Source organism: Zalophus californianus, chromosome 6, assembly GCF_009762305.2.
Source record: "Zalophus californianus isolate mZalCal1 chromosome 6, mZalCal1.pri.v2, whole genome shotgun sequence".
NCBI lineage: Eukaryota > Metazoa > Chordata > Mammalia > Carnivora > Otariidae > Zalophus > Zalophus californianus.
This window is the reverse complement of record NC_045600.1, coordinates 103,165,211-103,185,089: the sequence shown is the minus strand read 5'-3', so window position 1 is coordinate 103,185,089 and position 19,879 is coordinate 103,165,211. Positions and strand designations below refer to the sequence as shown.

The 19,879-nt window shown below is 47.1% G+C and overlaps 1 protein-coding gene across 1 annotated transcript in view; it reads right to left on the bottom strand.

The window, feature by feature from the left end:
• Positions 1–338: 338 nt before the first annotated feature.
• The window catches only part of TLN2 (talin 2), a 437,998-nt gene continuing 418,457 nt past the window's right edge, over positions 339–19,879 (bottom strand). The window contains exons 55-59 of the mRNA XM_035728108.1: positions 8,725–8,850; positions 6,385–6,447; positions 6,114–6,296; positions 3,118–3,243; positions 339–1,217 (exon numbers count right to left, since the gene is read on the bottom strand). Of these exons, the coding sequence (XP_035584001.1) occupies positions 1,089–1,217; positions 3,118–3,243; positions 6,114–6,296; positions 6,385–6,447; positions 8,725–8,850 (627 nt within the window). The 3' untranslated portion in view covers positions 339–1,088. The remainder of the gene's footprint in view (positions 1,218–3,117; positions 3,244–6,113; positions 6,297–6,384; positions 6,448–8,724; positions 8,851–19,879) is intronic.

Below are 19,879 nucleotides of genomic sequence, written 5' to 3'. Positions count from 1 at the left end.
TAAGACGCACTCGTCAGCACAACTATCTTGTTAAAGGTTCACAGGATTGTAGGATGCATCTAGATTTTAAGAATATTAAGACGCAGAAAAAGTGTCCACCCTGGGAGGCAGGACAGGCGACAGATTTTGAAAGCGATGCCTTGCAACCCAGAAATCTAACCATTTTGAGAGCAGAGGAGCCAATGCAGGGCCGGGAAGGTGGAGTCACCACAGAATTGCTTTATTCTAGCTGAATCCCCACCTCGAATGCTTCGGAGGGGGATGTTGTGCGGACTGTCCCCTGGAGGCCGTGGGTTTGTGTGGGTGAACTTGTACGAACTGAAACAGCTCTACAGAGGAAGGAGCCCACACATTTTATTACAGCCTCTGCTCACCAAGCCCTGGCAGTCCCCCGTACTTCTGCCCTTTGGATCATGGAGGAAAAAAGTAATCGTCCAGTTTTCTGGGCCAGAGAACATAAGATGGGTCTAGACTGTACAAGGAGCTTACACATGGAGGCAAGAAAGCGTGCAAATGGGAGCAGGAATTCTCCACCCTCTGAGGGAGCCAGTGCTTGAGACACAGAAGGACCGGAGTTGCCCTCCTGGAGTCCACACTGGTTTACGTTTCTGGCTTCTATTAACTGTGTCCAACTCCAACTTCCATCTTCTCCTGAGAGGGAGAGTAGTATCTAGGACATGAGTGATTCTCCCCAAGCCATTATTTTTTTCCTCTTAAGGTTTCACAGAAGGCCCAGGAGTGGGGCCTAGAGAAGGACCAACGAAAGCAAAAGTGTCTGAGAACGACATAATACTGACTTCTCTTTTTTTGGTAACAGTTCACAAAACGTGCGCCCCTCTCTCCTGAGATATGGTGAGGCATGAGGGGAGGTGGCGAAGGAGCTGTGGGTGGGACGCTGTACCGTGTGACGTCGCGATCATGCAGCCGGTGCCCTACAGGACAGAGACATGAGAACGAGCACTTAGGGCTCTGGGTGGGCCCCAGGGGGAGGCAGGCCGTTTTCCAGGTGAGTGCGCAGCCTCTCAGGAACACTGTCTGTCCAGTTCTTGCAGAGCCACCCCCTGGGGCACGCCATCTTGGCTCCGGTCTTATCCTTCGTCCTCCCTCAGCTCAGTGGGTAGGAATTTATACTGTTGTTGGCGGATCTGGGCCAGTTTTTTCCTTGCTTCTTCCAGTTCTCGTTCTTTTTTCAACATTTCCTCCTGGGCGGCGATGATCTACAAGGAAAGCGACAAGCTGGATGGATCTAAAACCCTCCAGGAAACCGCCCTCCCCAACTCCACTGCCTGTCTCATGAGCTCCCACAGCCTCTGCTATAGGACAACACAGCAAGACACCGGGACTAAATATTTTAGCTCTGGAGACCAGCCTCTGCGCCACACCCGGGGTTTTGAGACCAATGACCCAGGTGACCCAAGAAAATAAGCTGACTTCTGGCCAGTGATTGAACAGCAAACATCTACTGCATCCCTACTGTGCACCAGGTGCTGGGGTAAGCACTTCATGTGGAGTGTTCTATCGTCTTTATGGCAACACGGTGAAGTCGTCCCCATCAAGTGTCCCATTCTTCCCATGAGGCACCTGAAGCTGAGAGATGGGGGTCCACTTCCCTGAACACCCAGCTAGTGGCGCAGGACCTGGCGAAGTGTCCCTGAAGATGAAGCTGGAGTCCTTAACCACGTGACAGATTTATTTGTTTCATCCTTCTAAGATATGATCCGAGGAATACTGGTTAATAGATACCAGGTAAAAAAGGTCGAGCTTGTGTTCAAGAACGCCAGGTAGATTGCTTCCCTGTGGGCCCCTTCAGAGCCTTTCCTAGGCTAATGACCACTATGATAGTCCAAGGTAGAGTTAGAGAGGACAGGATTTCCCACACTTATTTGATCAGCGGTCCTTCCTCATGGAACTTCTTATGGAACTAGTGTATCAAGAAATAGATTCTGGTAGAAATGCATCCAGTGTATTTCCAAACACAGGGAATGGTTCAGGAAGAGCTAAGGAAGGCATGGGGATGAGTAACTTCCTGACACTGATAAGAAAGCCAATCTTGGACGCCTGCGTGGCTCAGTCGGTTAAGTGTCTGCCTTCAGCTCAGGCAGTGATCCCGGGGTCTTGGGATCGAGTCCTGCAACGGGCTCCCTGCTCAGTGGGGAGTCGGCTCCTCCCTCTGCCCCTCCCCCGAGCTGGTGCTCGACCGCTCTCATTCTCTCACAAAAATAAAATCTTAAAAAAAAAAAAAAAAAAAGAAAACCATTCTTGTATAATGGATTTATATCAACACATACCCCAAACTGCAGGCCTGATTTCCTGAAGTTTGCTCCTTACGACCACGCTCAAGAATGCAATCCTAATAAGCCAGAAGCCTGTTTACTCTTATATAAGTTCTGGTAAGGGGTTACCATTCATTCTCTCTCTAGGGCCAAATACCTGGAGTGGGGTGGTAGCTCCAAATCCATCATTTTTTTTTAAAGATTTTATTTATTTATTTGAGAGAGAGAGAATGAGAGCCAGAGAGCACGAGAGGGAAGAGGGTCAGAGGGAGAAGCAGACTCCCTGCTGAGCAGGGAGCCTGATGCGGGACTTGATCCTGGGACTCCAGGATCATGACCTGAGCCGAAGGCAGTTGCTTAACCAATGGAGCCACCCAGGTGCCCCAAATCCATCATTTTATTTAAATAATACTATTGTCTTCTAACTTCTCTTCTTCCCCTTTCCTATAACAGAGTCCCTGATTTGGGCTGGGCACAGGGCTCCTCAAGAAAGAATACTACGTTTCCCAGCACCTTTTGCAGTTGGGAAATCTGCACTTCTGTGCAGGTTGGCCACATGACTAAGTCCTGACCAGTGGCACATGAGAGGAAGCGAGGGTGGTTAGTGTCCCATCTTGGACCAACTGGCCAAGGCAACGTCTCAGGGATGGTGGGGCAATAAGGCAGATGGAACCTGGGGCTCAGATACAAAGGAACCAGCATACCATCATAGACTGCTTACACCCAGACTATTTCACAAAGGAGAAATACACCTCCATCCTGTTTAAGTCGTGGTTATTTTGCATCTTTCTTATAACACAGTGCCCATCTCCGGAGTAAACACTGTCTGGATTTAATCACAAACCTGAGCAATGCCCCCTACAAACTTTGTTTTCACTACAACATCATCATCATCAGCTTTGCCAAATGCTGCTTTCTGGGCTGCACGAACAAGATTATCTGAGGCTCTTTTCACAGCATTTCCTGCTGCCTGGAGAGGGAGAAAAAAACATACATTATATCATTAGAAACGGCCAATTTGGATTCAGCAAGAATAGACATGAAAGTACAGTTCATGGAACTCTGAATCGATTTATCATCCTATCATCCAATGATAATACAGCATTTCTCTTTCCTTGGTATCCATCTGCCTGTCCAGCCGTCCATTTATTCTACCAACACTGGCACTTACCTAACCTTAGGTCATTCACAGAGAAATGAGATACAGTTCCTGGCTCCGAAGGAATACTTTTGAGGGGGGATTATACTTATGTAAACAGATGACTGTAGCAATGTGAAATGTGTGTTCACAGACGCAGGTCCAGGGCTTGTCTTCTTGGTCTACCTCCCCCTGCCCCATCCAATTTAGACAAACACAAAGACTTGGCTTGGATAGCACTTTTTCTGTCTGTTATGGTCTGACCCACACTCTCCCCACAGTGCTCCCAGAGAGCTCTGTGCTGGCTTCTGGGTGTCCCCTCCCACACTTGTGGTTGCCCCTCTCCCTCCTGGAGAGTGACTAACTCGGGGGCAGGGGCTGTGACTTTTGTCTTTGCCTCCCTAGCACCTGGCACGTGGGTGCCCAGGGTTGGCACTCACTGAATGCTTCCTGAGGAAATGAAGGGTACGAAAGCACAGCCTCACCCTGCATGGCGGGGGCGGGGGGGGGGGGCGCGCTGGGAGCTCCACAGTAACTAGGGCCTCCACAGGTGTGTTTTCGGAGGCACAGCTGGGCTTTTAGGTCAAATACTCAAGGATGGGGCCATTGCTAGAGACAGGTAAAGAAAAGCTTTCCAATGTGAAGTCTAGATCTTTAGTAAGGGCTACAGCCCACACTGGCTTACTCTTAAAATGTGCATGAAGCAGGGCCCCCGGGACTTGTCTTCTTGCCCCGCCCCACCAAAATTTGGAATTTTCTTCTAATGGTGGTCCAGGCTTCGTTAAGTCTCCCATATTCCTGGCTCAGGTCCCCTCAGAGTCAAGGACTTGTGCATGGGGATGAGCCATCGGAAAGCTGAGTTCTTCGCAAAGTAGTTCATCTGGTGGGTGATCTAAAGTGACCCATGGGGACTATGAGGGCTTGCACCAGAAGGGAAGGTAATACCAATTAATATATGACAAGTTCATTCTCAAAATAGCTTTATGAGGTCAGAGGTCACCATTGCAGTTCCCTGATGCAGAAACCGGGTTGAGTAACTTTTCCGAGACCCTGCAGCTAGTATGTTACAGAGCTGGGATTCAAACACAGATCTGGCTAGCCCCAGATGTGACACTGCAGCACCCAGTTACATCAGTAATGATGACAAGGAGAGCGATGCTGTGCTATGCCCGTGTAAATCCTCGGGGCTCACACACGCACGTTCACATCTCTTGGCCTTCATAAGAGCCAGTGTGGGCATCTCTATCCTTATTCCACAGCCAAGGCAACTGAAGGCCTGGAGAGTTTTGAGTGATCTGTGTTAAGATCATGCACTTAATACATGGCAGAGGCAGGACTTGAACCCAGGACTCTCTTAACTCAGGATGTTTTCCCCAGAAGTGTCCCCCAATCCCACGAACCACACATTCACCAACATGTAACTCCCCATTTCCCCCCTGGGTTTATCCCAGGAGTCAAATGAAGGTAAGGGAGGTGGGTGAGGGAGACTCAGGAGGATTGAGTAACAGAAACACACTTCAGGACTTTCAAAATGAAATGGAATTTCCAAGTGTCGGTGAAATTGTTCAAATATTTCTGCCATTTATGATTTTTATTCGTGACATATAAACTTTTTTTCCAGCCATATAAACAGTCTGCATTCTAACACTTCTAATGTCTAGGAAATCTAGAAAATTGGAAACAAAATGTCCAAAGTATAAGGAAATTCTGGCATAATCAGGTGACGTAATATCATGCAATCATTAAAATGAGGCTCATGGAGAATGGACCAATTAGCTTTATGTAGAGGAATTATGAAGCCTTTTCTTCAAATAAAATGCTATGTATGATAAAATGTTAAGTGGAAAAAAAGCAGAATGTCTCTTGCTATGATGACAAGCAGTTATTTTATATAGACATAAAAACAGGAAGAGAAAAAAATGGTAACATGTGACATGTGAAGAGGTTGAGGCTCTGTGATTTTTTTTTTTTCATCCAAACATTTCCTTCACTGTGTTTAAACACTTCTATAATTAAAACAATCAGGAAAACTTGTATGCACTGGGAGGGATTCGACTATAACTTTCATCGCGAGCATGTTCTTTGGGCTCTGGGAAACCTCAGCCACAGTCTTCTAGAAATTCCTCAGTCCTTTTTCTCCTTTCTTTTGCAAACAGTGCATGAGGGCCCCTACTGGAACAGGTACCATCTCAGGTGTGAGAGATACGCAGATAAAGACGTGGTGCCTGCACCTAAGAATTCACGGCCTTGTCAAAGGCCGATCTTAAAATAAACGTGGCGGTCCCAGATGACAGGAACTGTTAAGAGCGGTCTGGCCAGGGGCTCTATCTGGAAGGACAGGGGAGGGAACGACTGCCAGACATGCAGGAGTCAAGGAGGGCTTCCCAGAAGAGGGGACTCTGGAGACGAGTCACAAAGAAGGAGGAGGAGATGACCAGGTGGGGCTGGTGGGGAAGGCCAGGACATTCTGGGTGAGTGAGGGCCCCAAGGCCTGAGACCAGAAGGCACACATGGAGAATGTCAGTTTGCTGGGGCAGCAAGTGTAGGATGCATGGCTGTACTGGGTAGAAAATGAGAAACGTGGGACGGAGTTGGCTGATGGAAGGCCTGGTGGGTCATGCCAAGGAAGTGAGACTGTCCCCTTTGGCGACACTTACCCGCTCCAACAGGAGTATTTTCCCACCAGCATCAGTGACCATTACCTGTAGCCGCCTCATGGCCTCTGAATCCTGGTCGGCCTTCACCTTGCAGGCCACGAGCAGCTGGGCCGTGGAAGCAGCGACCTGCTTGGCGGATGAGATGAGCTTCTCCTCACTGGCATGTCCCTGAACGGAGGCATTGGCCGCCTCACAGAGACTGCTGGTTGCAGCTGCCACCATCCGGGCCTGGGGACAGTCAGTAGAGAAGTGAGCCAGGGCCCGAACCTCCCTCGGGGCACCCAAAAAGCAATCGGGAAGGAAGGAGGTGACTCACGGCAGAAATCAGCCCCTGGGACCACTGTCCGTCATCGGCAGCATTGGCAGGGATGGAACCCACCTAGAGATGGAGGGCAGAAACCGGGAATGAGCGCCGGAGAGCACAGCAGGACCTGCAGCCCTTCACGCTCTACCTCGCTCTGGAACTAGAGGGAAAAACATCTCTTCAGATACACAGCACCACCAGCATGAGAACGGGACGCCCTTGCTGCCCCTCCAAGACTGTGCCCGCACATCCTGGCTGGGGTCCCTCTGGGCCCCGAGGACTTGATCTGAGACACTCAGAACGGCCACCATTTTGTTTCGAGGTAGTGTTTCCGGGCAAACTGTGCAGGAATGACGGATCGGGCTGTCTTCCCACGCTTCTTTCCTCTGCCGACCTTTCTCCACCTCAAACACAGGAGCCACTGAGGCCTCTTCTTTCAAGGGCCAAGGGAAACTCACATCTCTCCTGATTGCTGACCCTAAAGCCATGCTGTGACTTTCTGGCAGGTGATGGGGGGCAAAAAGGCCGCTGGTGCCTTTCCTTCAGTGCAGCTGATGGCAGATGCTTGCGTTAAGGAAATACAGACTGTTTTGTCAGGGGTTGGGAGAGAAGTAGGAAGCTAGACGTTAAGATGAACTCTGTTTCTATTTAGAAATTACAGCAACAAGTGAAACGTTTTCTGTCCAGATGCAGAGGGAATGGCTTTGGGAGGGAAAAACCTTTACATGGTGGGAGGTGCCTGGGGAGGTCAGAGAAGAGTACCTCAATTTGAATATGAAATTAGGGATCTGTCAGCAATTAATAGGCACCATACCAAGGCTCAGTGAACATCAGATAAAACCCCAAAGTCCTGTCTATAAGCCTGTAGTTCACCCACATCCCGTGGAGCCTCCTTTACCAACTTTCTAAATACTTGTATATATTCAACAAATGCTTGAACAAGTTAGATTCTCTTAGTACCTAGCAATTTGGCACACAGTCGGCCCTCTATCAAGAGACTGGAATTTTGGGCGCCTGGGTGGCTCAGTTGGTTGAGCAACTGCCTTCGGCTCAGGTCATGATCCCGGAGTCCCGGGATCGAGTCCCGCATCGGGCTCCCTGCTCAGCGGGGAGTCTGCTTCTCCCTCTGACCCTCCCCCCTCTCGTGCTCTCTCTCTCTCCAAATAAATAAATAAAATCTTTAAAAAATCAATAAAAATAAAAGAGACTGGAATTTTTAGGTAGGACATTCTTCTCAATGATCCATTTTTAGTCTTCACATATTGATTGGTCAGCAAATACTTAAGTGAGGTCAGCCCTCTGCCGCATCTACAGGGCATAAGTGAGAAGCACAAAGGGACAGACTGCATGCCAGTGAAGAGACAGACATACACATGTTAATAAAAACAATACAACACACGATGGTGTAGAAACAGGAGCCGCAGTATATGGGTTGGATTAGGACAAGGTTTAGCTCATGAGAGATTTTGTGGAGGACGACGGATGGCCACTGGTTGGGCATAACTTCCTGTCTGTACTACGAGTTCTGAGGTCAAGGCACAATCATATTTGTCTACTTGTACCCTGACAGCAAGGCCTTTTAATATCAAACAGAAGTAACTGACGATTACAGTGACCGAACTCCCCAAACCCACAACCTGACGGGATTTCGGTAGTGCCTCCAGATTCGAGAGGCTCTCTGCAAGATGCAATTTGGATGGAGTCATTCCACGGTGTATGGGAACAACACACGGAATATTTTAAACTGGGAGACCCTCCCAGATGCAGCATTAGTCTAATAGACTATTAATCCTTTGGGTCACTGAAACAGAACTATGCTTTCATGCTAATGCAGATGGAATGGGTGACTGGGGATGAGGCAGATCAAAGAAATCTCAGACTTAAAACCAGACTGGCCTTTTGATCAATGGGCTCAGGAAAATGCTAACTGCAGAGTTGGGCAGCACGTCGCTACACAGTTCTAAAGAATGGACTGAGCACTGGAGCTGGAAAGCGGTATTACGAAGCCCCTGACTCTGGTGCTCCCAGAGCCATCCACTAGGAAAATATGACAGTTTACATCTTTAAATACAGTGAGAATATAAATGTCTTGTTCGGGGCCTGATCACGGCCTGGAACAGGATGCTTTCCTTAACAAGAAGCAGATGATTGGCCCAGAAGCCAAACCCTTCATTCTGGATGTCAGGTGTAAGCAAACAGTTTTCAGTCAGATGGGGCAGAGATGGGCAGTTCAGGGAGGGAAGGCCCGGCACCGGTTGCCTCGGGCCAGGCCACAGGCGCTCCCATCTCCTTGGCCCTGAGAGGCTCTCACCACGTGCGGGTTTCAGCACCTGGCCAGCGAAGTTCACCCACCTTTCCTTGGGCCACCAGCTCCCTCTGGGCTGCCGAGGCCGACTTGACCAGGGCACTTGTGGCAGCAGCAATGGATTTAGCAGCTTCCAAAATCTGTTCTTCAAAGTCCAGAGTCTCGTCTGCTTGCTAGAACAGAAGAAAACAACATCATGTGCCATTCGCATCCATGAAGGGCGCTTTTTGCCAAACTACTTACTTCTTGGTCCCCTGGCTCTTCATCCGTTTCTGACTTTTTGGCTGACACACCACACCCAGGTGGAAAGGCCTAAGCTGGCGAAACGCCTCTCCATCGGCTGCCTCCCGCTACCTTGGTTCTAAAAGGTACAAGCTGCTGGTGGTGGCATTCTACACACATTTCCGATCAGGAAGGTCTAAGACTGTTTTTCTAGACCAGAGTCTTTAAACAGACATAAATTCACTGTGAATAAAATATGCTCAAATGGTCCCATGGGCATCAATAACCAAAATTTAAATAATCAATCATCACAATCCAAAGAGGGGGGTGGTGGTACACTCTTCCAGAGCTTAAGGCTCAAAAATGGGTTGAAGAAAGGAAAGGTGGCTATTAGTTGTGAAAAGCCTTATTTTTCTTGTATTGGTAAGAACAAAAGTGAAAAAGCATTTGTACTCTTCGTGGCTGAGCAGGGAGAGTTCCGTACCACCCGCAGATCACCAGAGGCGGGAAAGACACCGAGGTGACATGACATGGAGGTGGAGCTGTTCAGTCCCCCAGAAAGCTGGGGCCCGGCTCCACCTGGGGAAGGGCACTGTCCCCCTCCACCCGCCCACCCGCCCCCCCGCCCCTTGCAGGTGCTGTCAGGCCGTGAGGGCTCTGCTCCAAGTTCACCAGCACCGTGCCCCGTGCCACCAGAACAAGCAGGGAAGCTGCACAGAAGCGCTGGTAAGTGTGGCGAGTGTAAGGACCTTGGTCCTGGGCTGGCTGGGATGCAGCATCACCATCTGGGGTGGTCAGACTAGATGCCCTCCTCCAGGTCCCCTCAGGACTCACGTTCTGTGAACCTAAGTAGGGTTAAGTTCCCCTTTGGTTAAAGAAGGTTGACGATGGGGCTGGTATCTTTCAGGCATTGCAGTGATGGTCAGCTAGAGTATTACTTTTCTTTATGTGCCAAAAAAGTAGATAAAATTTACCCTGTGAACCAATTTTAAGTGTATAATTCAGTGGCATTAAGTACATCCGCAACGTTGTATGGCAGTAATATGTTTTTTAAGAGCAGCTACTATGTGCCAAGTGTCTTGTTAGGCATTCCATGTATGTTACTTGTTTAATTCTCACCAAGCCAGAGAAAAACAAATCTTATACTGTATAGTCATTCTTATAGTCACAAGTGAGAAAATTGAGGCTCAGGGAGGTAGAGTGTTGGGACAAGGTCACGTGGCAGCATGATTCCAGACTCTAAACCAGATCTAAACCCCATTCTCTCTGACTCCATAAGGATGTTTTTACTAGCCTGCTCACCCCTGGGGTATCAGTGAGGACTAATTTTGTATCAGAGGCTCAGAGTTGGCCACTAATGGTCCTATAGGAAACATCAGGCAGGATGGATACATAGATACATTTTTTTTTTCCAGTTCCTATTCGTTATGGTTGCATCTTGAACTATGAGAGATGCCAAGCTCATTTTTATTTTCACAACTCTATTGTTATCAGATAACATTTCAGTGCACATCTAGGGACTCTGACAAAGGATGCCAGCATTTTAGAAGTTCGTGGACAGAAGCCATATATTCTTTCTTATCTGACAAAATCTTGCTCTAGGAGCATTCAGGACAGAAATGGATTCAGTTGCCGTGGATTCATTCTGGAGTAGGGGAGCTTATAGTACTGGTGGAGTATAAAATGTGTTTACTGAAATAGAAAGACAACTCATTATAAGACACTCTGGCATAAAAGGTACTGTTACACATAGGCTCCAAAGAAATTGCATTAGGCTCTGATATCTATGGATATCTATTCAGTGACACTGATTTAAGAGCCTGTAGAAATTCATTCTACAAAAGAAATTCAAGCGTGTAACCAATTAAGGTGCCAGGGAAACCATGTAAGTTTTGAACCCAAAGGGGGCCCCTTCCACTGGGACAGAGGAAACGGAAGCCCATGGTGGCTTCTTAATGTGTCCCAGATCCTTGTCTCAGGTGGCCTTCAAGGTGTGTGGAGTACCCCATCAGATTTCTGATTTCCCAAATTTTAGGATCCACAAAAATGGAATTTTCTTAAAATTAAATGCTAACTCTAAGCATGGATAGATCTGACAGAATCATCTTGTTCCAACCAATTTTACAGGCCTCGCCCACATCTTCCATTGCCCTGAAGGTTTTTTTTTTTTTCTCCCTAGAACACGTACTTGAAATAGATATTCAGCTTGGAAATATTTTTGACACCCACAGATTTTTCTTGCAATGGCAACTAGTATAAATGCCCTCTGATGAATTTTTGTTTTTCTTTCCATAAACATCTCTATGCTTTAAAAAGGATGTGGCAGAAAGCCTCATCTCTGGGGGACACTTGCTCTGACTAAAAAGTACTAGAAAGTTTCCCAAGAAAGGCTGAATAAAGCTGAATGGGATGAGTACAGGGGCGGAGGGCTAATGTTTAGACACTGTAGGCCAGGTTTATCACTAAGCCTAAATGCCCACCTCTCTCTCCTGCTGGAAATAAACATCAACACCTGGTATCTCCTCATGCCATACACAACTTCTAGCCCGTAAGATGGGATTCTCCCTGAGCCAAGCAGACTCAGAAATGTCGAAGGGTCCCTGTCAGGGCTGCCCGTCTGCTTGGCTCCCACCAGCACACGCCATGGCATCTGGGAGGAGGATGGTTAAGTGCTCCAGAGAGGAGAAGGGCGCATGTTCCACCACGTTGCAGAAGAGGAGAGAAATGGAATGGGCTTGGTCTTCAAAGAACCTTCCTAACGAAAAGGATCACAACAAAACTGCAGGATTTGCCAACAGAATAAACCTCACTGTAGCTGGGAGATGGAGAACAATGACGACAGTAACGTGGAGCTGCCACAAGGAGACCCTGAAGCATCCTGAGGCCCAGGGTGCCATGAACTTAAGAAAATGCTTTCATTACGTGGGCTAATAAACCGACAGTCCTCCCTCAGAATCACCCAAGGATCTGGTTAAAGATGCAGATTGTGTTTCAACAGGTCTGTGGTGAGGCCTGTGAATCTTCATTCCTAATGGAGGTGGACTACTCCATGGGAAATGCTGGCCTGGGTGAAGGAAAACAGACCCCAGTTAACCGAAGCTTACCAGCCCGCCCTCGTCCAGGGCACGGACTGTGTTTTATTCGACTGATGTGCTCTCTTGAGCACACTATCAGGCAGTGTAGACTACATGGTAAATGTTTGCCGAATGAATGTATCCATTCAAAAGGAGTCTCCCGAGTTCTAGAGTTCAGCCAGGGGACAATTTACATGCTTGGAGAAGGAGAAATGCACTGAGTAAGCGTCCCCATCAGTAACTGTCCATTCTGTGTTCCCCGGGGCGGGGGGAGGGGGAGGAGGCACACACATCTATGCGCTGGCTCCTGTCCTGTTTAAGGCAGGGGGCCGTTACTTGTACGCCCTGCCTGAACCCCTCAACCTGTGTTCACAGCCTGTTGTGACACTGACTCATGCATATACAGAGGTAAACAGCATTCCCAGCATTTTGCAAAGGGGTTCTCTTAGCAAAGCAGCGCTGAGGGAAAGAGTACCAGATGTGCAAACTGAGAATCTGCTCTGCTTCATGAACGTGTTGGCTACAGCCTCCGAGTGCTGACTCTGTCTTCTCATCCTCTGTTCAGTGATCTTTTCCCTGTTCCCCTCCCCCTCCCCTGTGAGAAGGCCACTGGCCAGCTCACCACCAGTTCTCAGCAGCTGTCTTTCCTGGACTGCCCACTGAACTTCAGCAGAGGATGGGCTTATCCTCACCTTTGCTTTCTGGTAGCTGCGAGAAAGGTCCAGGCACCCTTTTGGTGGTATTTTTCCTCTTTGGTGATCCCCTGCAGAGCTCCTCTTTCTTAAAAAGTTAGAGGTCTGCTGAGGTCCCTCTGGGGAAAGGCCACATTTTCGGCTGGCTTCCTTGTTGCCAGCTTCCTGTGCCCTGGAGAGCATTTGAGGCCCCTGTCTTGCTCTGATCGGTCCAATGTCTCAGGAGCTTGAGTTCCACTGGGGTAGGAGGTAAGGCAAGGGACAGAGGCAAGGGAAAGGGGAGGCCTTTCCTCATTTTTATTTTGCCTTTTGGCCTTTTAGGGATTCTGAGGATATAATCTTTGCAGTACTGATTTCCTGAACCTGCCCTCCTTGCTACCTCTCTGTTAGGGGTGCTATAGGTAAATTATAAATATATGTAGAGCAATACTGACCCATAGTAAATGCTCAATAACTCCTTGCAATTAATTTCATTATTACTTCCTTTACTACATATATTCCGTGGTTTTATTTTTTTTTTTATATTTTATTTTGTTTTGTTTTATGTTATGTTAGTCACCATAGAATGCAATCATTAGTTTTTGACGTAGTGTTCCATGATTCATTATTTGCATATAACACCCAGCGCTCATTATAACTCCTGTGGTTTTAAAAATTGTTTTTTAGACTCTGGGCTAAGCTAGTCTGGCTCCTGCCTCATTTAAGGCCTGTGGAGGCTGACAAGCGCTGTTGTTTTTCTCTCTCTGGACCATTTTTCCACTCATAATTAGGAGAAAGTTTCTAACTGCCATTTCTGATGATAGCCTAAAATAATTATAAGTAAAAACCATAAACCAAAGATGAACGGAGGGTCGAGTAACAGACGCTACAGACTGGCGCAGCTTCCGCCCTCTCCCTCAACACCAGACAGGAGAGAATCTGCTCTGCTTCATGAACGTGTTGGCTAGAGCCTCCGAGTGCTGAATCTGTCTTCTCAACCTCTGTTCAGTGTCCTTTTCTCTGTTCCCCTCCCCTGTGAGGGCCACTGGCCAGCTCACCACCCGCTGTCACCACTTAGAGCCCTCTGAGCTCTAAGGGCAGTGCCCTGCACGTCCTGACCATCAGTCGGGTTTCCGTTAGTAGCTTAAGGAGGAACCTCAACTCTCCCGGTCCTTTAGCTTAGACGTGTTACAATTCCAAATGAAACCTTTCTTCATTAAGAAGGTCCTGGCTAAAATAAGCAGGTGCTACTTTTTCTCTTCCTTCTTTTCTCGGTCTCCTCCGCAGAGAAGCCCTGCCTCCCTCCGGCAGCATCTTTGCCAACCTTCTCCCTAACAGGTCCTGGGGCATATGCTACACAGAGGAAGAATGTTTCTGTCCGTGGTCCTTTTACTCGGCCTTTACTTTGTGAATTACATCCCTGCAGCCCCTCCCCGCAATGAACTTGAAGGTGAGGGAGCTGAGGGTACCCAGAGGAGATGGCCCAAAGGTCACTGCCTTGATGTCTGCCTCCCTCCCTGAAAACCTTCTTTAAGGGACTGCCTTGCTAAGAGCTGATAAACCCAGTGATCAAACTTTCCTCACAAATGGCGACAAAAACCACATCCCAATTCATGGTGCCATTTTTCCAGTTAGGAATTGTGCTTTGTTCTGTGTTCCTGAAAGTCTTGCCGAATGCTTGCTACTCAAAACAAGGTCATATATACATCAGAAACTTAAAAAAACCCTTTGGATATATTTTTTAAAAGTGTGGACATTTTCCATGCAATTTAAATGTCCTTGAGGGAAACAAGAAAGCCAACACCAAGAACTCCCACCACACCAGTGAAGCATTTTCTGGCCAGTTGAAAGCCTGAGTGGAATAGGCAGCCGCGTTTCTCTCTCTCTCTCTCTTTTTTTTTTTTTGTAGTGAGTTTGGCTGCTCCCAGTCTGCTTCTGGTATCGAATTGAGAGGTGCCTTGGGGGGAGACCTCAGCCTGTACCCAAAGACTCAACTGTGTAAGGGCCAAATCAGCTTTTCTTTTAGAGGATCCAGGGGTGGGTTGTCTTTAGGACCACCCTTTGTACTCAGATAAAGAATAACACATGTTCATGCAGCATCCATTGGAAAAGGTCTGAGCTTGCACAATTAGTATCTTGGGAGTGGTTTTCCCATAGTACCTACTGTTTTATTAGGGTTTTTTTGTTTGTTTGGATTAAATAATACCACTGAAATGATCTTTTAATTGCTACTTCTGTTTGGCAGAAACATTCTTCAAGATTATTGTGCTTTCAAAAAAGTCACGTGCATGTTTACTTAGGAAGCACGGACAAAAAAGATAATGGGATGCTTTCAAATATTTGATCAGGTATATTCACTACATCGTAAACTCCTTTGATATGAATCCTCCGCCTGTTTGCGGAGGGTCTGACAAGAGCTGCTGTTCTACCACTGGTCACTCGGGAACATGAGCTGGCTGAGCTCCCCACACACCTTTGCTTCTTACACTCTTTACGTCTCCAGGCCTGGAAGCAACTGGTGGCAGATGAGCTGAAAGCCCACACCCTTTAGCCATACAGAAAATGCTGTATGGGCTTCCACTCCTCCTTGAACATCTGGTCACCTTTTCCCATCCCCTCGGCTAAGCAGAACAGCATACTGGCCAACAGCAAGGTTACCGGAAAGAAACAAGAGAATCACACCCGTTTTAATGAATGGGTTTCACCTTAAGGCCCTTTTAAACTGTTTCTCTTTATTCATGATAACTGGCTATCTCTTTTCCATGACAATTTGTCATTTTGGTCAAATGACTTTAACTGGCCTCAAAACCCCAGACACTGTTCTCTAGCTGCGGTAAGGAGGCACGGATTTTGGCCGCATCTTGCAAGCCGTCTGAAAGAGCTCCTGCTGACACACACTTACTGATCTGTTCTCAGCGGAGAAGGGTCCCAGGGACAGGCTCCACTTCATCGCTCTGGAAGCTGGGACTCCAACCGTCTATTTCCCTCCCCTGTATCATCACTTTGCCGCCGCCGCTGCTGTGACCTGTCACTATGCATTTACTGCAAGCACCTTGGAGACGGCTTCTAGACACAACCAGGGGAAGCCTTCCTGACCCATCTGGTCAAACCACTGGCTCACCAACTGTGTGGGGCCTTGCTTACATACATACACACAGAAGTGCTCTTAAAAGAGTGCCTCTTCTCTGCGCTAAAGGACTGAGCTACGGGCACAATAGTTCTCTTTCCAGAAAACAGAGCTCACAATCTTTTGTTGAGACAGATCAGAACGAACTCACACATACTTTGCAGGCTCTTCTTTGATGAGGAGGTCAAAGCCAACCAAAGGAGGTTGCTGAGTGCCAGAAAAAATGTTTCATAATCCCAAACTTCCTGTTGCACCCAATTAGGCTACTGTCAGCTTACTCTAAATATTATCAACCTCTACCGACTAGTTAACCTATTACAGGAAATTCAACAGAGTCCAGTCTGCATTGCATTACCGTTAAGAGATTCATGTAGTCCTAAGCAAGCTTTATGTAAAGCCCAATGACTCACCATCCCCACAGTTGGTATGGCTGATTCGGTTTATACGTTGTGATGCTATGGGTGGAAGGGAAAGTTGCAGAGAGTTGATTTGTGCTTGAATTTTTTGCAGAAAACTTGATTATGAAAATTACTAATTTCTAAGTTGAGGATCAGGACAAAAGTGAACTACAATGCAATGTCTGGATGTGTTTAGGGGTTATAGTCCTGATGTTTATCCCATGTCACAAACACAGGCTAGAACCTTCCATTTTTTTTCCACTGAGCATATCCCTTAAGGACTCGTCACTGCGCAAAACTAAGCTACACATATTATCCTAAGCTCTTAGGAAGACATCCATAATTATGATTTGTTTCTACAACAAACAAAAGAATCTAGCCGTACTGACACGCTACAAGAAAAAATGGAATATAACATCATGAAATGGAATGAGCAGCCCGTCTTCTAAATCTGCTTGTGATTTTAACGTGTTCTTTCCTGCTGCCTTATAAACTATATTAGGAACCCCCGGAGACAGGGCAAGACACTGTAGGAATATGTTTGATATATAGTTGGATTAAATAACAACCTAATATATCAAACATATCACACAGAGGCCTGCAGCAAAGGCATCCAGGTTTGGCTGGGCTCGAGAATAGGCACCGTACGTACTGCAGGAAGTCCATTACCCGTCTGGGGAGCGCACAGGCTGGTGGTACGTGTGGAAACGGCGCCACGAGCAACCTCGTAGGCACATGCACCAGAGCACACTGACCTTCCCCTTTTGCCTTCCTGCCATCTTCCCAAGCAAATAGTGGATCCAACAGTGCGAATTTGTTATTCCCATCGGGGAGATTGCAGGCAAAAAGAGGTGCTTATATTTTAAGGGCCTGAGCTGGGAATATACCAGAATCATCTTCATAAACCAGGGAGCGTTCTACTTTTAAAACAGGCGACCTGAGACTGTGGCGAGCAGAGTAATTTAAACAAAAAACCAAACACCCATAGCCCTTCCCCGGTACTATTCTTCAATGCAGTGTAAATGCTCCGTGGTTACAAAGGAAAGCATTACCCACGCTATGCTGAGGGCTTGTGTGGTCGTGTGTAGTTACAGGGATAGGAAGGCGATAGCAAATGCTTATTCACAGTATCATGAGGATAGCTTCTCTATTTCAGTTATGGAAGGGCATGGAGAGAACCAGTTCACCACAAAAGACTGGTTGATTGAGGGGTCAGATTGGACTTTTTTTTTTTTTTTAACTGGGGAAATAAATTCCTTTATAAAGGTAAGGAAGGTATTTTATTTCATGCGGTTATTACCACAAAGCAGAGGGTACTCTGAGACAGGCACAAAAACCATCGTTTGGGTTCATGGTTTCTTTAGAACGATTTTAGAGATAATATAATCCATGTGGCAGAGCCTTTGGCCATTGGGTGGAGTAATACTTCAGATCATCTTCAGGCACTCAAGAAGTACCAAGTGCCCTTCCTCACATGAAGAGGGGAGTGCCCTAAAGCGGGCATCCCCAAGGAAGGGGCTCAAATCAACAGTTACGTCCACTTCGACCTTCACCGAAGGATTCCTCGGCTTTGGGTAAAGACCCACACTGTCAATACAAAGGCTGGACGATCCTAGGGCAGGGCAGGGAGTGCCCACTGGCCCACCTCAGCAGCCACCACTCATTTTTTAAGTGCTGTTGTTCTTAAAACACTGTTTTATAAAATATTAAAACACAGGCCCTCCCCTAATTCCACGGTCACCCTTGTACATCCCCTACCTGTCTCCTTCATATGCAAGTGTTGTTTACAGAGTTGTAATCATAACAAGCACATAATTCTGCATCCTGTGTGTTTTTCTTTTTTTACTTTACATTTGTGCCATGAGCATCTTCCTCATACTACACAGTCCTATCAACCATTCCTTTCAATAGCCGCATACTTTTTCTTCAAGGAGACACTCAGGTCATATCTAACTTCTTCCTACAAATAAGGCTACAAGGCATAGCCTTCCCTGACACACAGAGCTTTCTTTCTCTCTGGATTTCCTCCTCAGCACAGATTCCCAGAAGAGGCATTAGTAGCTCAGATGGTACAGGCAAACCCAAAACCTCCTCTGGGGGGCTGCACCAGCCCCTGACACCGGCTAGACCCAAAGGACTGAGATGAACGGACCCTGCCACCCAGAGCCCACATACGCTGCTTCCAGCTCCATCAAGCCGGCTGACTCTGGCAAGGTACTGTGCCCTTGATTTTGCATGGATGGAGCAGGGATGGGAATACAGGTTGCTCTTAGACCTGCTGCAAGGGCCAGATGAGTTCATCCATGCAAAGCCCCTAGAAGGCTGCCTGGCCCCTGCTTGGTACTCAATCAATGTGAGCCTTTTGCTTTCTTTTTGCTATGGCCATCAGCTCATGGATCTATGGAATAATTTTTATTGCAGGCATTCTCCGAGGGGGTAGTAGATAAAAGTCCCTGAAGCGTAGTTTCAGTGATGGTGATACAGTTACTGCCTATTACGTTAGGCACTGTGTTCTTAAATTATCTCATTTAATGGCTGTAACAACAATCCTCTGGGGTAGGGCCTCTCATGACTTGTATTTTCAGCTTAAGAATTCTACGGTGAATAAATGGCTAGACGGAGGGCAACTAGGCTTCAGAGACAGAACTCCGAGGGATCCTGCAAAAGGACAAAGGGAGAGGGATTGGAACAGGAGCTCTTAGCACCTGGTGAAGTGCTAATGTTACAGGAGCACCAGGCGAATTCTCCAGAAGAGTGCCAACTGACCCGACTTCAGCATTAGCAGACGAAAGCTTTCCAGGAGAGGTTGGCTGTGTGAAATCAGATGAGGAAGAGGAAAAACCAATTGTGCAAAAAGCCTCTAAATCTTAGTCAATGGTTGTTTGCTTCTTAGCTCAAAGTAATCTTCCATTTGCAATTAACTTGATTTATAAAGCAGAAAATAAAGACATAGAAAATGGGAGCCGCCCCTACACACACGCTCCGTGCTTAAGCTTGCTGAGAACAACTTGGACAATCTCAGACCACTTAAGACCCTCAGCTTAGAGGCTAGTGGAGAGAACCCTGGTAAACCCCCAAATCAGAAGCCATAACTCTTAAATTACATCTTGATGAGAAATTTAAAGATGGCCTTCACCAAGTCTAGAGCGACTATTAGGAGACTGGCTCGAAGAATTTCATGGTTTTAAGAAGGCTCCCAAGCTTCATCCATTTACTACCTGCTCATGTCTAGTTTCCATACAACATGAACCCAGGCTCTGCTTTTGAGGGGTGTGGTGTATTCTAGTGCTCAGACTCCATCCTTTGGTCTTATAAAAAAGGCAGAATTTTAGGCATATCTAATCTGAGGGATCCAACTTTTCTGAGGGCAAAAACCAGATTTTACTTCCTAATGTATTTGGGTTCTTGGAAGGGAAGTGGGGTCATAGGTACCTGCAGCGACCTGCTTGACCAGAAAGAAAAAGAGGCCACCTCCAGTTTTGCCATCTTCTGACTGAAGATAGCCATGGGGCAGGGGGAGGGGCAGGTAAGAGCTTAACAGGGTTGGGCTTTGCCCCTGGACGGCACTAGCTCCCCAATCTTTTATGTAATAATTGTCCTCTCTACTGCCCAATCTTAAAATATTTCTTTAAATGGCTGTTTCTAATATCTACTCATGATCTTAGGTTTTAAACATTTATCTGGATGACAAACACAGATGGAGGAAACAT